This window comes from Trachurus japonicus, chromosome 14 (genome assembly GCF_045865225.1).
Source record: "Trachurus japonicus isolate A0001 chromosome 14, Traja_1.0".
Taxonomy (NCBI): domain Eukaryota; kingdom Metazoa; phylum Chordata; class Actinopteri; order Carangiformes; family Carangidae; genus Trachurus; species Trachurus japonicus.
The window spans coordinates 15159402-15175968 of NC_140920.1; the positions used below are offsets into that span (position 1 = coordinate 15159402).

General features: G+C 41.4%; 1 protein-coding gene across 5 annotated transcripts in view; it reads right to left on the reverse strand.

The window, feature by feature from the left end:
• Window positions 1-16567, reverse strand: part of LOC146974499 (serine/threonine-protein kinase PAK 3) — a 38529-nt gene that overhangs the window by 13570 nt on the left and 8392 nt on the right. For 2 of the 5 annotated variants that reach the window (XM_085797928.1, XM_085797923.1), the window contains exons 1-3: window positions 13983-14208; window positions 1345-1538; window positions 1126-1226 (exon numbers count right to left, since the gene is read on the reverse strand). In XM_085797928.1, the coding sequence (XP_085654054.1) occupies window positions 1126-1226; window positions 1345-1516 (273 nt within the window). In that variant the 5' untranslated portion in view covers window positions 1517-1538; window positions 13983-14208. Of the gene's footprint in view, window positions 1-1125; window positions 1227-1344; window positions 1539-13708; window positions 13936-13982; window positions 14209-16567 lie in introns of those variants that run through there. The other 3 variants (XM_085797929.1, XM_085797927.1, XM_085797924.1) reach the window with 3 other exon arrangements.

Below are 16567 nucleotides of genomic sequence, written 5' to 3' on the forward strand. Positions count from 1 at the left end.
AGTGGGTGCAGGTCTGTCACGGCCAGAAGCTGCTGTCCTCTTTGTAAACTTGGTGGCTATTCTCATCCCTAAAGCAAAACTCAGTGTGCTGACAACGTAAGTCCACTGTGGCATTATGGGTTCTGAGAGAGATGAGGCTTTGAGTGGGTTCAGTTCAGGGAGCAAATCAACAGAGAGGCCTGATTTAAAACTGTCTCAACAGGGCTCTATGTGTCACAGGCACACAGCTAATCAAATGAACAAGGAAGTGTGTGTCACCGATGTCATGGACTGGGTGCTGTAGATTTGGAAGTCAAATTGATCGGCCTACATATTCCTCAGTGTAAAGCTGGTTTTAGAGGCAAATGATGATAAGTCTTTAAGAGCTTGTTTTGGTTATTTTTTTACTATCAAGTTAAATCCACAGTGCAGAGCATGAAAATATATTTATGTCTTTTCATTATTTATTACAGATGATCTCAGGGGTGTGAAAACAATATCATGAGCATGCATCTACCCTGCAACAAACATTTAAGTACAGTGCATCATTATAGTCTAGTAAGATAACTTGCGCCGACTAAAATACAATGAACCATCACTACTGACTATGGGGCTTCAAATAAAAAACATTAAATATGAAAACAGATATTGAGCTTTTATTTCTCCATAATACACTGTAGTAGTGCATCTGGTTATTGAGGCTGATGGTTGGAACTGCTATAAAGAATAAAAGATAAAGTTTAAATATGTCCAGATCCTCTCTATGAATAACTGAAACAAAAACGACCGGATCAAATCTAATGTGAAGAACATCATACGCAGAAAATAATGTCATGGTGTTGTTATCCAGGCTTTTGCAAGAAAAAAAACATCTGCTGAAAACTGAAAACTGCAGCTAAGATGTAATTTACCGCAACGCTAAAGGCTTCCAGTGCAGGTTGGACTTGATAGGAGAGAGTGATTGTCATTCGCGGCACATGTATTACCGACGTTATGTGCAGGGAAATATTTCATTATTCAACTCTCTCAGCTCAGGGAATTGTGGTTTTAGAAGTGTGTGCCTGGGTCTCTGCCTTTGGAGGAGAAATGTAGAGGCACATCAGTCCCTGTTTATATCCCTGATTGTCAGGTGAAAGAGAAACTCACCGTAAATTCTCCTGTTACCGCATCAAAGCCAACATGAATGGTGTGTTCAAAGTCTGAGGGTAGGGATATCTCAGGACGTTCCTTCTCCTTCTTCTTGTTTGCTACAGAGGACAAACAACACCTGATTACAGACTGAATTTTTTTCCCACACAAAGCGAATCAGTAAATTAAAGGTGAATGAATCCAAGTGTAACAAACGAGATGGCGATGGACACTCACTCTTGTCTCCCCCGGGGAAGATGGAGCGCAGGCGGACCTTCTTGTTTTTCTCTTCAGGAGCCATTGGAAGTGGTTTAGAGGCGTGATTCACTGATGAAGAGTCTCGGGAACTACTGTTCATTCTCAAGGGGGGGGCTGGTGGTTTCTCTTCAATATCGACACTATCAGACATCTTTAGTGGCACTCACAATGTCCTGTGGGGGAGAAAGAGAGACATGGAGAGATTCAGAGTTAAAAAGCCTGATTATGGAGCAGCAGGGACGGTGACAGGGGAGGAAGGTTACGAAATCCCTCTGAACGCATTGAACATAACAACCTTGAAGTCTGATGAGTACTTAAGTGTTCAAAATACAATAATATCAAGGGACCAGACGGAGAATTACACGTTTGTTTGTGTTTTAGCAGTAACAAGCTTTTTGTCTATTTGCTTGTCTATTTGTAAGCACAGTTACACAAAAAACACTGAACCGGTTTGCACCAAATGTGGTGGTGGTGGACCAGGGAGGAACCCATTAAATCTTGGTATTGATCTGGTTAAATCATTATTTTTTTATCACTGACATATTTATGGCTTTGAGATCTATGACTTTGCACAGTTTAGTGCAGATCCAGATTCCAATCCAGTACCTCAATATGGGCTCTACTCAGTTAAATTCTAGTTTTTAAAATGTTTTTCTCAACATCAACAACAGCTGCAAGTAAAATGCCTGTTCTATAACTGTAAGATAATGTATAACAGGTTTGAAAACAGTGTAAAATTGGAAACTGAATTCCCCATTGTCCAACGTAATGTTTTCAAATTGCTTGTTTTCCATGACCAACAGTGGAAAACAGTACAATATTGAATCTTCAGTGCAGAAAAACTGTTTTTAGTTTGTTTGATTAGTTTTTGACTCAATAAAATGTGTTATAAGTGAGACATTAACTACTGAGGAAGGCAGGCGGAGAATGAGGTGAATCTCTTTGCTCTGCGGTTGGTCTCTGAAGCAGCAGAACTGGAGTAAGTTCAATGTGCCAGAGACAAATCAAAAGTTGATCGCTGCAGTCAGACAGATCAAACACTACTGCTTACAGTCTCAAAGTGCTGTACTTTCAGAGCTTTGGCCTATTTTCACATGAGGAATCCTGTTAGAGCGACACTGCAGGTTTGAAAAAGTCATGAATTTATATTTATAGATCTCTGCTACCACATCTGATACTTTGCATTGCAGATTCGATAACACTCGGATTTAGAAGAAGACAACCCCCGAAATTCATCATTGTGTTGTTTAAAATGTATTTTTATATGAAAAGAGCTTTCTCTTGCTATTTTAATGGCGGTTGTTTGAGACGGTGGAGGTGGAGTCTGAGGTCCAGCGGGTCTGTTCATCTGCAAAAACACGAACCAGGAGCTGATTCTAAAAGAAACTGGCAAGAGTAAACGTTCCCATCACTCATCCCCTCATCTTCCGTGTCCCCATCCCACTAACATCTTAGACTCCTTCACTGCCTCACCCCGAGGCCAAGCCCATCATGTGATGCGCAGCACAACCGTCCCAGAAAGCGGGCCATCCAGGCCGCCCCCTTAGTGTAGACCTACATTAGCAAACAAAGGGCCTTCCTCGGCTCTTACGCGGTGCACACTGCCTCCGACAAATTACACATATGCCTTCACAGTGGCCTTTACCATTTTACATAACCACTGCCTGCACAAGATCTGCACAGAAAATCTGGTTGGTTACACCCTACTCTTTGTTAACTTCCCAAAAGAACTGGTTTTGAATGAAGGAATTAGATTAGGAGGAAGATGTAACATGATAAGAAGCCATGATTTAATCAGATACGTCCACAGTAACAGCATTATTACACAAGAGCTCAGTGCTTTCCCCTCTGCTGCCTCAAATCTTGAAGAGGATCTTTGTCAATGCTTTGGTCAAACATGTTTGTCAGTGCTGTGTAATTTCCTCATGAACCTGTATGAACAGATCCGACACAGAGAACCGATTCATTATCTTAACAACGTTATGACGGCAGAGCTTGATGTCTAATGAAAACTGATTAGCCAACACAAAACAACACAATTATTAACTCATGCACATTTTTAATTACTAACCTAATATTTTTCCTTAATCTGTAGATCCCTCCTGGATAACTACAGGTATATGCACACAATGAATTTAACATGAAGTCCTCATATTTCAACTACCTCTCCAAAACAGTTCCATATAAAAAACATTTTTCCATTTGATCATACTAATGATATGAAGTACGTGCAATAAGACTGTGTTTAGGGTTAAACCAAACAAAAATATTAGACAAACACTGGTCTAAGATAAATTACTACTCAAATAATCTAATGAGTCAAATAAACTATAAGATATATATTATGTATAGCAGCACATTGCTGACCTGCTGTATCAGAGTTTGCAGTGTTGTCTTATCTAAGTCAAGATGGTGGATACTGTACAAGTTACACACTGAACAAGGGGGGGTTAAATAAATATAAAAATTACATCATGAGAAACTGCAGATTTAACCCTCCTAAGGCTGATTCATAAAGAGATGACTCACTCCTATCAGTTAACTATACTAATCAAATACGACTTATTCCATTTTAGCCGGGGGTGGGGGGTGGGGGCAGTTACACAGAAAACACGTCATGACCTAAACGCACTGCTACACTTTAAAGATTATTTTGCTGGTGTGTTTCCAGGACCTCCTGGGACATGCTGGGGGTGGGGGTGAGCCTGCTGGCAGTTTCTGTCATGCTGGGTGAGTTCCAGGTGAGAGTCCAGACAACTGCAGCAAACAGGTTCTCTTAAGTTGGAGGTTAGGTGTGTCAGAGGCAACAAAAACCTTGTTAACTCTGCTGTTTACGGAGGAATGTCACAATGTTGACATGCTGAAGCAACAGGCAGCAGCTGACAACATGGTTAACAACACAACACCTGGGAGAGGGAAAGAAAATAATAGCAGGAAGTTGCGGAGGTAACAAGGAAGACCTCATGTGAAGCCTTTCAGTGTCTGCACCTCGACAAAATGGGCCCAAATTTAGTAAGGGATTATTTTTGGTGTATGGTTTAAGCACCACCAGGGCTAAATCAGAAAATTTCAACCCCCTGAGCAAGAGCTGAGCTTTCAATTGTCACCATGCTGGCAAGAAATGGCTTTAAAATGCTGTTGGGGGGGGTTGATTTAAAATGCCAGGTGTGGACCGAGGCTACGTGCTCAACAAAATAAACCAATTGAACTTTTATTAGGCAATACAATTTAGCTCACAGCATATCAAATCTGGAAAACAATATGAACTTTGCACATTTGTCTTTGTCTTTTATACATACAAAATACATCTGATCCCACAGATATCACAGCAGATTATTCACTGAGAGAAAGACAATCACTGTAACTCCTGCAGCTTTTTAACCACATTAAAAAAAAGCATTCAAATGCTCTGCATAATCCCTTACATATATCCACCTTGTCTGGAGTCCATTGTCTAGAGACTAATGCAGCTGTGACTGATGCCTCTGCTAATCCATTAACATAATCTTATGAACACATTGTTGCCAGCTACTGTTCGTCATGCAGCTGTCAGCTTTTTAGCAGTTGTGCACAGAAGTAGCTTCAACAGCATGTGCGCATGGCACAAGTAAAACCCGACAACATTAACTGGGATCTGATCAATCAGGTCACTATCTGATCAGCAGATACAGCGGGAACCAAAATCAATGGCTGCAACATGACGAGCTCACAGAAGGGGTGAATCCTTTAAAAAAGTAAAATGAACATATTCTTAAGTTTCCTTGGGTGTTTCGTCCTGTACTCCTTTACGTCATTGATTCTCATGTCCTCCTTGGGACCATGCCACACGGAGCACACTTATATAAAGCAGTGGAGGTAAAGTGCATGCTCATAAATATGATAATTTCAGGCACCGAGGAGCAGTGTGGCTGAAAAATGTTGCTGAAGAAACTTCTCAATGTCTTATCGGTCAAAACAGCGATGATCTGTTCTACTATCTGAAAAATACAACAGGAAACCACAAGGAACTGAATGATTTTGTATTTTACAAATCTCCGACTGCTGTGCAGCTGTTTGGCTAATCACCTGACACGCCGGCTGCCGAGTGGTCAGACGCTTAAAGATGGCAGATTCATGGAGGCCCAGACATCACTGATTCTTCTACACATAAAACACTGACCTATTTACTGTGCAGACTGACAGGCAGGGAAGCAGTCAGTGAGAGCACTGTCCTTGAAACAAGCAGCGCCTATATCTGAAATCACACATGGGCGAGTCTTTCAACATCATAAATCAACTCTACGTCTGTCTTTTGCCTGATACTGAAGATAGTCTTATATGAGGCTCCTCTATAGCAGCAGACTAGGGGGGGAAAAGAGGGCATTTTGGTAAATGTAAACCAGGAAAAGCGCAGCTGTAACATCAATCCACGAGATGTTAATTTATTGGAAATGAAGGCCTCAAACTCCACACTGCTTGTCTTGGTTGGATGTGACGTTTTGACAATGATACGAGGCTGCTCAAGTGTCGCAAAAAACACACTAGGACCACCACAGACACAGCAGCTGAACTCAGATATTACTGGGGATGTTTTCACATTTCTCTTCCATAAAATATTAATCTATCCACGAAGAGCAGGCATTTTCTCTACTCTTTCAAACATTAATGCTGAATTTGAATGGCTAACACAGGAAGAGACTCTAATCTTGAGCCCATGGCGGCCCAGTAATGGCCCCCGCAGTGGGGGGAGGGCTCCATAAGCCTGGCTCTTCATGCCCCTGATTAGGACACGCTCTCTGTTTGACTTGGCTGTAGCTTTGGTTGTGCTTCTTTGAAGGATGCTGATTACTTGGATGGGACAGACAGTTAGAGGACATTGAAAGGATAAGGAGGTAGGAGGGGGGGAGTCCGCAGCCACAGTTTACTATTGTTATCTTCTTTATCTCGGTGTGCAGTGACCACCGCAGAGTGTTTTCAAAGACGCTGAGACAGAAAGACGAGAGCAGTTCACTTGAAAACCATAAAAGACGCACGAATGCAAAACCTGGAGAAAAGAAATACAAAAAAAAAACACAACAAAACAAAAGGCAGACACTTCACCCAGACGCTCAAGCACTGGAGGCCAGCGACACACAGATGTCAACATGTAACTGTGCAAACACTCCTCTCTCACATGGCTGGCCTGTCAAGGTCAGAATAAAACACTCACACAGCCACAGTGTAGATGCCATGCAGTGCCATCCCCCTTTAATTTCAAATGGAGGCAGAGGGAGGAGGAGGATGTTCAATTCTGTTAAAAAGGGACTTTGAAAAGGGGGCATGAGCAGAATTAATGGTCACAAGATCAAAACCTCATGTGGTCGAACATGCCACAGAGGCATCCTCGAGGAAATGACCTCATCTCATCTCCTCTTCGCTGTTTTGTTTTGTTTTTTTTAGTTCATAGAAATGTAAAATTAAATATAAGGTAAAAGGATCTCATGCTGTAATATCATCCGACTTCACACTGACACCCAATGGTTATTATATTATTGTTAAAGCAGAACCATAATTTTTTATATACCTTCTTACTGATAGCTGAGATGAAGGGATTGATACCAGATGCATAAAAGCACATCTGTAGGTCACTAATTAACACATTAGATCATTGTTTTAATCTGTCCTCTCAGCTTTTGCACTGATGAAGTCAACAGAAAATGTCGGTATTACATCTTAAAAAAGGCACTGGAGCTTATACATATTGATTGCATAAACGTGACTGACACTTAAATTACACATTGGACTGAACCTGGGATTTCCAAAACCTCCAAACCCTGGTCACTGTAGCTTCATATAACAAATGACTCTGACTGTGGTTTCTGTGCTATAAAAATTTCTACTTTAGAGGCTTTTGTCTGGCAAGGCTCCACCTCTTCAGTTTGGTCCCCCTCCTGCAAAACTAGTAACTCTGCTTTGCATACAGCTGCCTCTGTTTTGGGTCATGAAAGGAACAAGTCACAACTACCTTATGTGTTTCCTTCTAACAGGTGGCAGGTGAAACAGAGGTGCGTTAGTTTATTCCCTTACACAGGTTGCTGCTTTAAAATCTGAATTTTTAAAGCAAAACGCTAATGTTTTTTTTATCAAACACATACAGAGTTACTGTGAATATACACATGCTTGAACATGAGTTTGATAACAGCTTCACTACATGTTCATAAATAGTTGTAAACATTGATCCAGTAGCCGTCACCTTTAATAAAGTGCAGAATCATTTCTTTCATGGCTCGTTCATTGCCTCACAGCAGTGGGAATCATGTGTTTCATTACTAAACAAAAAAATTCTAAGTCAAACTTTTTCTTTCAACTTCTATTTTTAGCTAATACGCACGCCTTGGGGGAGAGCCATGAAAATGTTGAACATGAACATCTTTTAATCGTGTTGGTATAAAAGGCTTATACCCGTTCATAATATGCCAACTAGAGCATGATTACACAATATCAAAGGCAAACCTAAATGGACCCAATAGCAGCTCTTCCACGTTAAATGTCCATTCACACTGAGAGCTCAGAGATCTGACAAACTATCAGATATTATATTTTCCTAGATTATTTCTACTAAGGCAAACCCTGACAACAAACACTTGCGTTCATCCAGCCCTATTTTACACACAGCTCAGTGCATAAACGCCTCTAATCAGTAACCAGTGATCTATTATTAGCCACCACCCAGATGTCTGTGTCTGATCTTATTTCTCTTCTGTTACTTTTTTTTCTGGATTGTCTGGAGAACTCTAGATAACCCAGTGTTATTATAGCTCAAGTGTACTGGTGACTGTCTTTTCTTTCTTTTTTTGCTTATCATACTGATATTATTTGCTGCTCTTTTTCTTTGCAAATCACTGAAGGATTACAATGCAATGAAACTGGGTCGTATTACAAAAAAACTGAACATGTAAAGATAGGATATAATGATGAAAGACAAACTGAGGTCCTGCCCTCCACAGAACTAAATCCACCACATATCTCAGGTTGAGCAGTTTGAGTTGACATGTAATCCGCTTTGAAATTACACAGTGTTTTCTGATCCAATCCTCACCTTAATCTGAATTAGATAATAATGCACCTTTGTTTGGCTGTAAAAAATTCTGCATTGATCGTATCCAATGCTAATCAGCAATGAAACCCAATGAGACTGAAAACGAATGGTGATAAGAACCTGCCTTTTTTTTAAATTTTTTTTTATACTTGCTCTAATTACTCTCTCAGATCCAGAGGATTCACTGGTCCCACCACACAACATCTCCCTGGGTGACTTACTTACTACGAAGGAAAAACCTCTGCTCACAGGGTGTGTGATAAAGTTCCTCATATTCAAAACAAACCGGAGAAAGGGCAGAGTACAGGCCACACTCAAGACCCGTTTATTCCCCTCAGACTACGATCCACCATGACTCTCATTTTACCAGACATCATCCTTTCCCAAACTCCCCCGCCGCGGAGGCCTGAGAACTCACTCTGTCATTTAATATTTAGCTCTAGTGAACCTGCCTCAGTGCTGCTCTCTCATATCAGACAACCCCCCCCCCCCCCCTTTTTTCCCCCCTCATGTCTTAAACCTGGCACGTTATTTTTCTCATTTTCAACAGATTTTTGCACCAAAGTCTCAAAATAATAGTTCCAGTAAGTGGTTTCCTGCATCTGAAATTGATAATGACATGCCAGCTGCAAGAGTATACAATATTAAATTAAAAGACAGAAAATAACACTATAGAGCAGACACAGCTGACAGAGCTGCCGTGCGCCGTCTTCTGACAGTTTGAGCTATACCAGAGGAATAAACGTGCTTCAAACTGCTTTAAACTATTTATACTGTCAGGTGGGGAATTTCTATCAAACCAGGCTACCAGTAATATTAATCTGCTTAAAAATATAGCAGCTCAAAGTGGACAAAAGCTACTGATAAAATTAGAAGCGTTTTTTAAAGCAGTTTATGCGGCTGGTTGTCTGTTGACCTCATCTAACTGGTGGTTTATTCTGATGGTTATTTCTTGCCTGACAGAGCCGATATATTACATGAGTCCATTTATGATGAGTTTACCTGTCCCTCCTGCCAGAATGAGATGACCTTTTTAAAGGAACATCTTAAAATATGAAGTATTTTGATTAAGGTTCTGCTCTTGCGCTTGCTTTCAATATTTCCGATGTTGTAATGATGAATTGGGTGTAAAAGAGACACAAGATGGAAAGTTTATGGTTGTTTTTGGCTTTGATCAACTGAACAGCTTGATTTTTTTATGGTATTTTGCAAGTTTTCCTTTGACGGCTGGTAGTAAAGACCTCCAGGAAAGAGAAGGACATCGCAATTACAAATTAAGTACCAAGGCCTCAGCGATGTCCAAAACCTCAAACATGTCTGACACTTCTGCTTTTCCAAAAAACCCCACATAATTACGGCCTGTGTTGCTGACTGTAAAGTTTGATGAATGGAATCAATACACTTTAAGTAACAAGCTGGAAAATATATGTGTTTGTATCTGCAATTCCTCGAAGTTGCTTTGCACAAGTACTTCTCAGAAATCAGAAGGCCCTGGTTTTAATTTCACTTTACCTCTAGAACCAAACTACACTTCAATTGCTTATTCCATACAAGTTGCTTCTGATGGGATGTGAGCACCAAGCACAAGCACAGGTAAGGCCGCACATCTCGTATTATCCGCTCTCTTTTGCATTAGTGTAGCATGGGTGGGTGTGTTTGAGTGCCAGCTGGAGGCAGAGAGGGGAGTGGATTCCCTCCTGCCATGCCAGCTGGTGCACCTTCTCTGAGTCAAGTTGAAAGGGTTAAAACAACACCCTTTGTGAGAGAAGACGGCAGATCAGCGCGGGTTTATGTCCACGATCTCACGTATGATGTTTCTCTGCAGCAGATCCTGTTGACTTATGACCTCTGAGTATATAAACCAGAATAGAGAACCACCACAAGAGTGAGGAAATGTGAATTCATACCAGCTAAAGCAATTATTTCTATACCATAGATGAAACAGTCACCCTGTTCATCACATCTGAGGTCATGTCTATCTTTTCACTCTCTGACAACTCTTCCTATAGCCTCCAACATCTTACTGTACATTCTGCGTTCTGCATGTCTTCAACCAAACGCAGGTCCACATGCCCTCCTGCAACTCTCTGCAAACTCTCGACCCAGTGAAACTTGCTAATCTCTTAAACCCCCGTGAACCCTTTCCTCCTCTTCAACATTTCATCCTTTTATTCTCCACAGTCTCTATCCATCTGGAACGTCTTCATCCATTGCATCATCTTACTGTAAAGACTTTAACACCTCTTACTTTCTGGAGTCTTGAATCCTCCCAACACGTTTTTTCTCTTGACTGTCTCTTGACACCACATTTTGTGCTTTGAGTTTGATACTTCGGAAACAGAACAAGTCACACAAGGACCATCTATATTTGTAGTGCACACTATGAGATGGCAGATAAACGCACACACAGACATACAGACTGCAACCCTATTCTAAGTAGCAACAGACATCAAGTAGGGAGATTACGGAGGGAGCTGTGTCAATGTGTCAGTGTGTGAGTTTTTCCTCTGTCTCTCTCTCTCTCTCTCCCTGTCTCTCTCCATCTATCTCTCTCACTTACTCCCCCTCCTCTTTCTGAGACAAAATGGCCAGATGGCTTCCAATCCTACATGCTAATCCACAACACACAGACTGTAGCTCTGACACACCTACCAGAAGACTACAGCTCCACTCTAGACGGCTGTGCCCTTAAAACACACACATACTACACACACACACACACACACACACACACACATTCACAGTCACACACACGCTCACACGAGCCCACTACACATTCATAAACTGTCAACAGCGGTCCTAAACTATAACCCCACTTAACAATAGCAACACAACTTACCCAGAGTAAGTGCTCAACAGATGGAGGCCTACTTGTATGTGTTGTGTGTGTCCTACTATCATATTTCAGCCAGCGACGTTAGCAGGCTACAGGCCAAGATGAGGTCTTGTGTCTCCTGCTTTTGTTAGCTGAGGTGAGGTAAGAGAAGCTGTGTGTGTTGGGTTACACGGGCCAGTGGAAAACATGGGGAAGCCCAGAATGGCACGATAATACACAGAGAGACACACAGGCAGACACACTGAAAAAAGAAATGTTTTACATTGTTTCAGTGCACGAATGAAGCGCTGCCTTTATCATTTGTCCTCTATGACCACGTTAAATAAAGGAACACGACATGAGGTGGCAGATTAGATATTATTGACGGTTTCATTTTGGTCACTCAGGTCTGGGCAGATGATCATATTGAAAACATAAATAGAAAAGCAGCATTACACATTTTCCAAGTGGTTTGGTTATAATGATGTCCAGGTTAGCTCCTCAACAGTAGCTCTTCTAGTACTGCATGACAAACCAGGCTAGAATAAAATCATTCATTATTTAAGAATAATGAAGAGGGAAACGCCATATTGTTGTTTATCAAAATGAAAAGACATTTTTAAAATTATTTTCTGTGATGATTAAGTGAATTATTTTATTTTCCATGTTTCCTTGGCTTAAGACTCTTAAGAAATCTCCTATCTTATGCTGGTTGTTCACTAAAATTACAGTAAAATAAAATAAAATAAAATAAAGGTAATGGTCTTGGTTGGTTAGGGTCAGTTATAGAAACATTAGCATCAAAGCTAAACCACAATAAACATGGGTTTTGCCTGCAGAAAATGTGTTTACACTGTCAATTGTATACTGTATTGAGAGCTGCTGGTTTTCTTTTATCTTTAGGAATACAGAATGCATCATCACGTGTTGACTAGCAACAGCTTCTTCTGTGCCTGTGTTTCGTCTTTGCACATTATGAAATTTTTATGAGGTGCATGCAACCTATGCAGAGAGACAATAGCCTATACAGGTGCATGGATGCTTGCAAATGATGGTGAGCTGCCCTGCACCACCTGAGGTATAGGCATACAGAATACAGAGCTTTTAACTGAAAAATAAAGGTGCGATAAATATATAATGAAAGTGGCATGTGGATCATAGCATCTACAGTCCAGAGAGCACACCAATTATCCAGGGACAGTGTCACAGCCCTTCTGTCTGATTGTCTCTGTTCCTTCTGATTGTGAAGCTGCATGAAGCTCTTTTTCAGTGCTGTGCAGTAATGTGCTGGGCTAGCACAAACTATCTAATGCACTGACACAATTTTCTATGAGTTAATTGATCAAATGATGTGCTTGAAAATGCAGAAGGAGTGGCCATGGTGATGGTGGCTATGGACAGTTTAGGTTGAAGCCACTTCATACTTCAATGCATAAATACAGGGGAAGACACAGCACAAATCCTTGGATGAACACAGTGAAAGGAGAACAGAGTGCAGTCATGGTGTAGGATGTCCGGACAGACAGATTAGTGGTGAACGGAAGGGCATGTATCCATATCAATATAACAGGCCAATGTTCAAAGGGAGTAGCACCTTCAGTATCCCATCCCCCAATTCCCCTCCACAATCATCTCACCCTCCCTCGATCACTGACATGACTCCCTAATATCCCCTTTTCACACGACAGCCAGACAACAGGTCTCCCATCAGGCCCTGCTCCTCGCAAACCGGAGGATGACTGCGCTTCCTGGGAGAGGGATCTCTCACTCCCTCTGCGTTGGCTCTGACACCACAATCTAAATGAGCAGCGGTGATGGGGAGACACAGATTCAGCTTGTACTGTAGCCAGTGTTTCCATCCTCCTCCTCCTCCTTCTTCACCACCACCACCGACCGATCACTGTGGAAGAATCCGTGGAAAAATAGCTCAGCTTTCACAGGACCGGCCCCCACCCCCACCCCGATCCCCAATGAAGTCAGGTGACCAGATGTTGTATATCTCCCTGTCACTACAGCCGCCATGAAACTGCTACACACATCCATGTTGAAGACAGGAGACAGAGGCATGTCTCTGCTGTGTGTGTGTGTGTGTGTGTGTGATCACAAAGAGACAGAAATGGAGAGAAAAGCCATTTCTTCATGAAACCCTCCCTAGAAAGACTATAAGTGAAGCAGTGCAGAGATAACAAAAGAGCATCCATCAGCATATTAACCATCCATCACCCCCACCCCATCCACAGCATGTACAGCTCAGATCCATCCGTCAGCCTCGGGTCTACAGACCCAAAATAGCATTGCTTCTTTTTTGTTCCAGTGTTGCCACTGCAGCTGCTGCATTTCTCCAGAGCTCTCTCACACACACACACACGCATGCACACACACACATACAAGGCCTGTACAAACGCCACCATTGATTCTAACACCTCCCCATCAATAAAGATGCTATTTGTGAGGCACAAGGGAGTACATACAGAGATGATGTGATGCAGAGGGGGGGTACATGATCATACAGAAAATGTCCAGCCCATCTGATGCAGGCATCCATTTCCATCTCGCCCTCACGGACAGACTGCTGATGAAACAGCTGCCTCCTTAACAGGGCAGAATGCAGAATGGAAGAAGGAGGAAAAAAAAGGCTACAAAGCACCCCTACATACACAGCCTCCCCCTCCTCCTCCTCTCTTCTCCTCCCTCCTCTGCCTCCCCCCTCCACATCCCCTATTGCATACACAGAGAGGGAATTACCTGAAATATGTCTTCACATTCTCTTGCTCAGTCTTTCGCCTTTGGGCCCGGAGCTGTGGTAGATTCATAGTCAACCGTACAGTCCTATTGACAGTTTAAAGGCAGGATTGCCATTCTCTTGTCAGACCAGTTCCTGACCCTAAAAGCAAGCTTGTTCGGCAGGCTGGATGCTTCACTGGCTGCTCACTGTTCCCTAGCCCATGATGTCATCCACCCAGCTCTGCCCATTGGCTGAGAGGCTGAATATTAATGCAGGCAGCAGGTCTGGGGGAGGAGGCAGCCAACGGCCAGACAGAGTTGGTTTTCTGTTTGACAGACCAAACCTGCTGAGTGAGAAGGAAAGGAGGGAAGAATTATTACTCCTGATCAGAAGATTTTCTTTCCAGGATTTCTGAGGCAGGAGTCCATGTTACTTTAGTTCTTAGTACTTAAGGGAGTAAGGGTAAATCAGCAAATGTAAGGCTTTATGTTCAGAGAAGCTGTGTTATTTGTACTAGTCCCTGACAACTATATCTAGACTACATTAAAGAGAACAGTAAAATGTATTGAGATATGCAATTTTTCCCAAGTAAAAAAATCAGTAAACAGTTGAAATATGATTATTCCTTAATTTAAATTCAAATTCCCCTTTTCTTTTTTCTTTTTTTTATTAAGTAATCACTGCTGATGAGACTCAACAAAGTGCCTTTTTTTTTTCTTTTTGCAATTTTGCAATTTTGCAAACCATAGACTCAAACATAACTTCTTGGTAACACTTAAACAAATTCAAAATTGAACATAAAAGAATATGTACTTTCATTAAAAAAAAAACTTGTATGTAGGTAATGGTATATCAATCACATACTGATATCAAAGATTCTATATTACTGTAATGTAATCTATCAAATATAGCTTCATGTATGTCGGCTACTGTATGTCACCTTTAGCAAAACCATGTACTTTAATAGCATCTTATGCTTATTTAACAGTAACAATCAGAGGTAGTTTTTCTCATATGAGATTCAATGATACCATTTCTTTTAAGAAAGAAAGAAAAGAAAGAAAACAGAAATCTTTTCCTGAACTTTATGATTTATCTTACACCAACAATTTTTTTTCTTCTAGAGCATAAAAATTAATGTATGTATATAAAAGGTTCAAACGCAGGCGGAGACGACAACCAAAATGCTCACTGTATTTGCCCCAATTTGCCTATGATGTCATCTTTTTCCTCTATCTCACCTGTGATTGGCTGACTGTCACAGCATCTGCTCAGTCTCATGGCTAGTGCTTCTAGCCCAAGGTAGAGGCCTATCTGAGGCTCTGTGAATCATGGCTGGTTGTCCTGACAACCCCTGTAATGTCGATTCCTTGTCGGAGAGTAATATGGCTGTTCTGTGACAGTGTTCACTCAAATGGAGAACCTGATGATCACAGCAAGACAATGTTCCTTATAAGCCTTTGTTTACATCAGAGAGTGCCCTTTGTGATGTTTTACATAAGAAATGAGGCTTTGAAAAAATTTGAAGAGCTGTGTTGCTTAATTGAATTTGTAGTATTTAGATGCAATTTTCATTTTTATAACACTCGTGTGAAACTTCCTAATGTCTTGGGGATTTAAAATACATTAAAAATCAGAAATAATCCCATGCACATCTTTTTTTGACACTTTTTTTTCCATCTTTACAGGCTTTATAGCATAGCAAGACCAGATTAAACCCCTCTGCCAACATAGACAAGAGGAAAAAAAACGCAAATGTAAATTTAGTTCAGCAGGGCTGCAAAAACATTTTAAAGCAGAGAGGAGGTTTTGCTCTGGCTTCTGACAGCAGACACTGAGGATCACTGTACACTTACACAGAGGCAGTGAGGCAAAGTTAATTCAGAAAAATGTCAAAATGCTCCTGGATCTGAGACAACACAACTACTGCATGACAAACCTTGAAAACATGAAAAACTGTGTTTGTGTAAAAATACGAGTCACAATATTATAATTTCTGAGCATCTATATTACATCAAAGGCTCCTTTCTTCATTTGCCAATCCAGTCATCTCATGAGTTTAAAACAGCAGCAACCTTAGCTCCATTCATTTCCTTTGCTTATGACTTAACCATGTGACTGTAATTGTGAATAATAAGCATCACACTGGGGCTGCTAAGCAGCAGGCGTTTGGCTGATGGAGAGGAAATACTGTAGACAGGTCAGCTGTCCCTCACAGGTCCAACACATGGACAGACAAACTGTTAAACATGTGACTATATTAGAGTCATTGTTAATCCAACCCAAAGGCCTTTGGATTGAAGGGAAACCCATAAACACAGAAACATTCAAACTCCAGCAAGAGGAACTCAACCCAAGAGGTGACAGTGCTTCTGCGTCTGGAACCAGGATCGATCAATTTGTGTGATATCAAAGGTTCAGCTTTGCAAATACAACTTTGTACTTTTGGCCAGTTGTATTTCTGACAATGTCATGGCATAAAGTGTTTCTTCCTTTCCACGGCTGTCAATTCACTAAGCGATCCTGTGCACACAGGTGCCCTTCGGTCATTCAACAGGGCCGGCCCTAACATTTATGTGGCCCTGTCCAGAATGAGGACCCATCA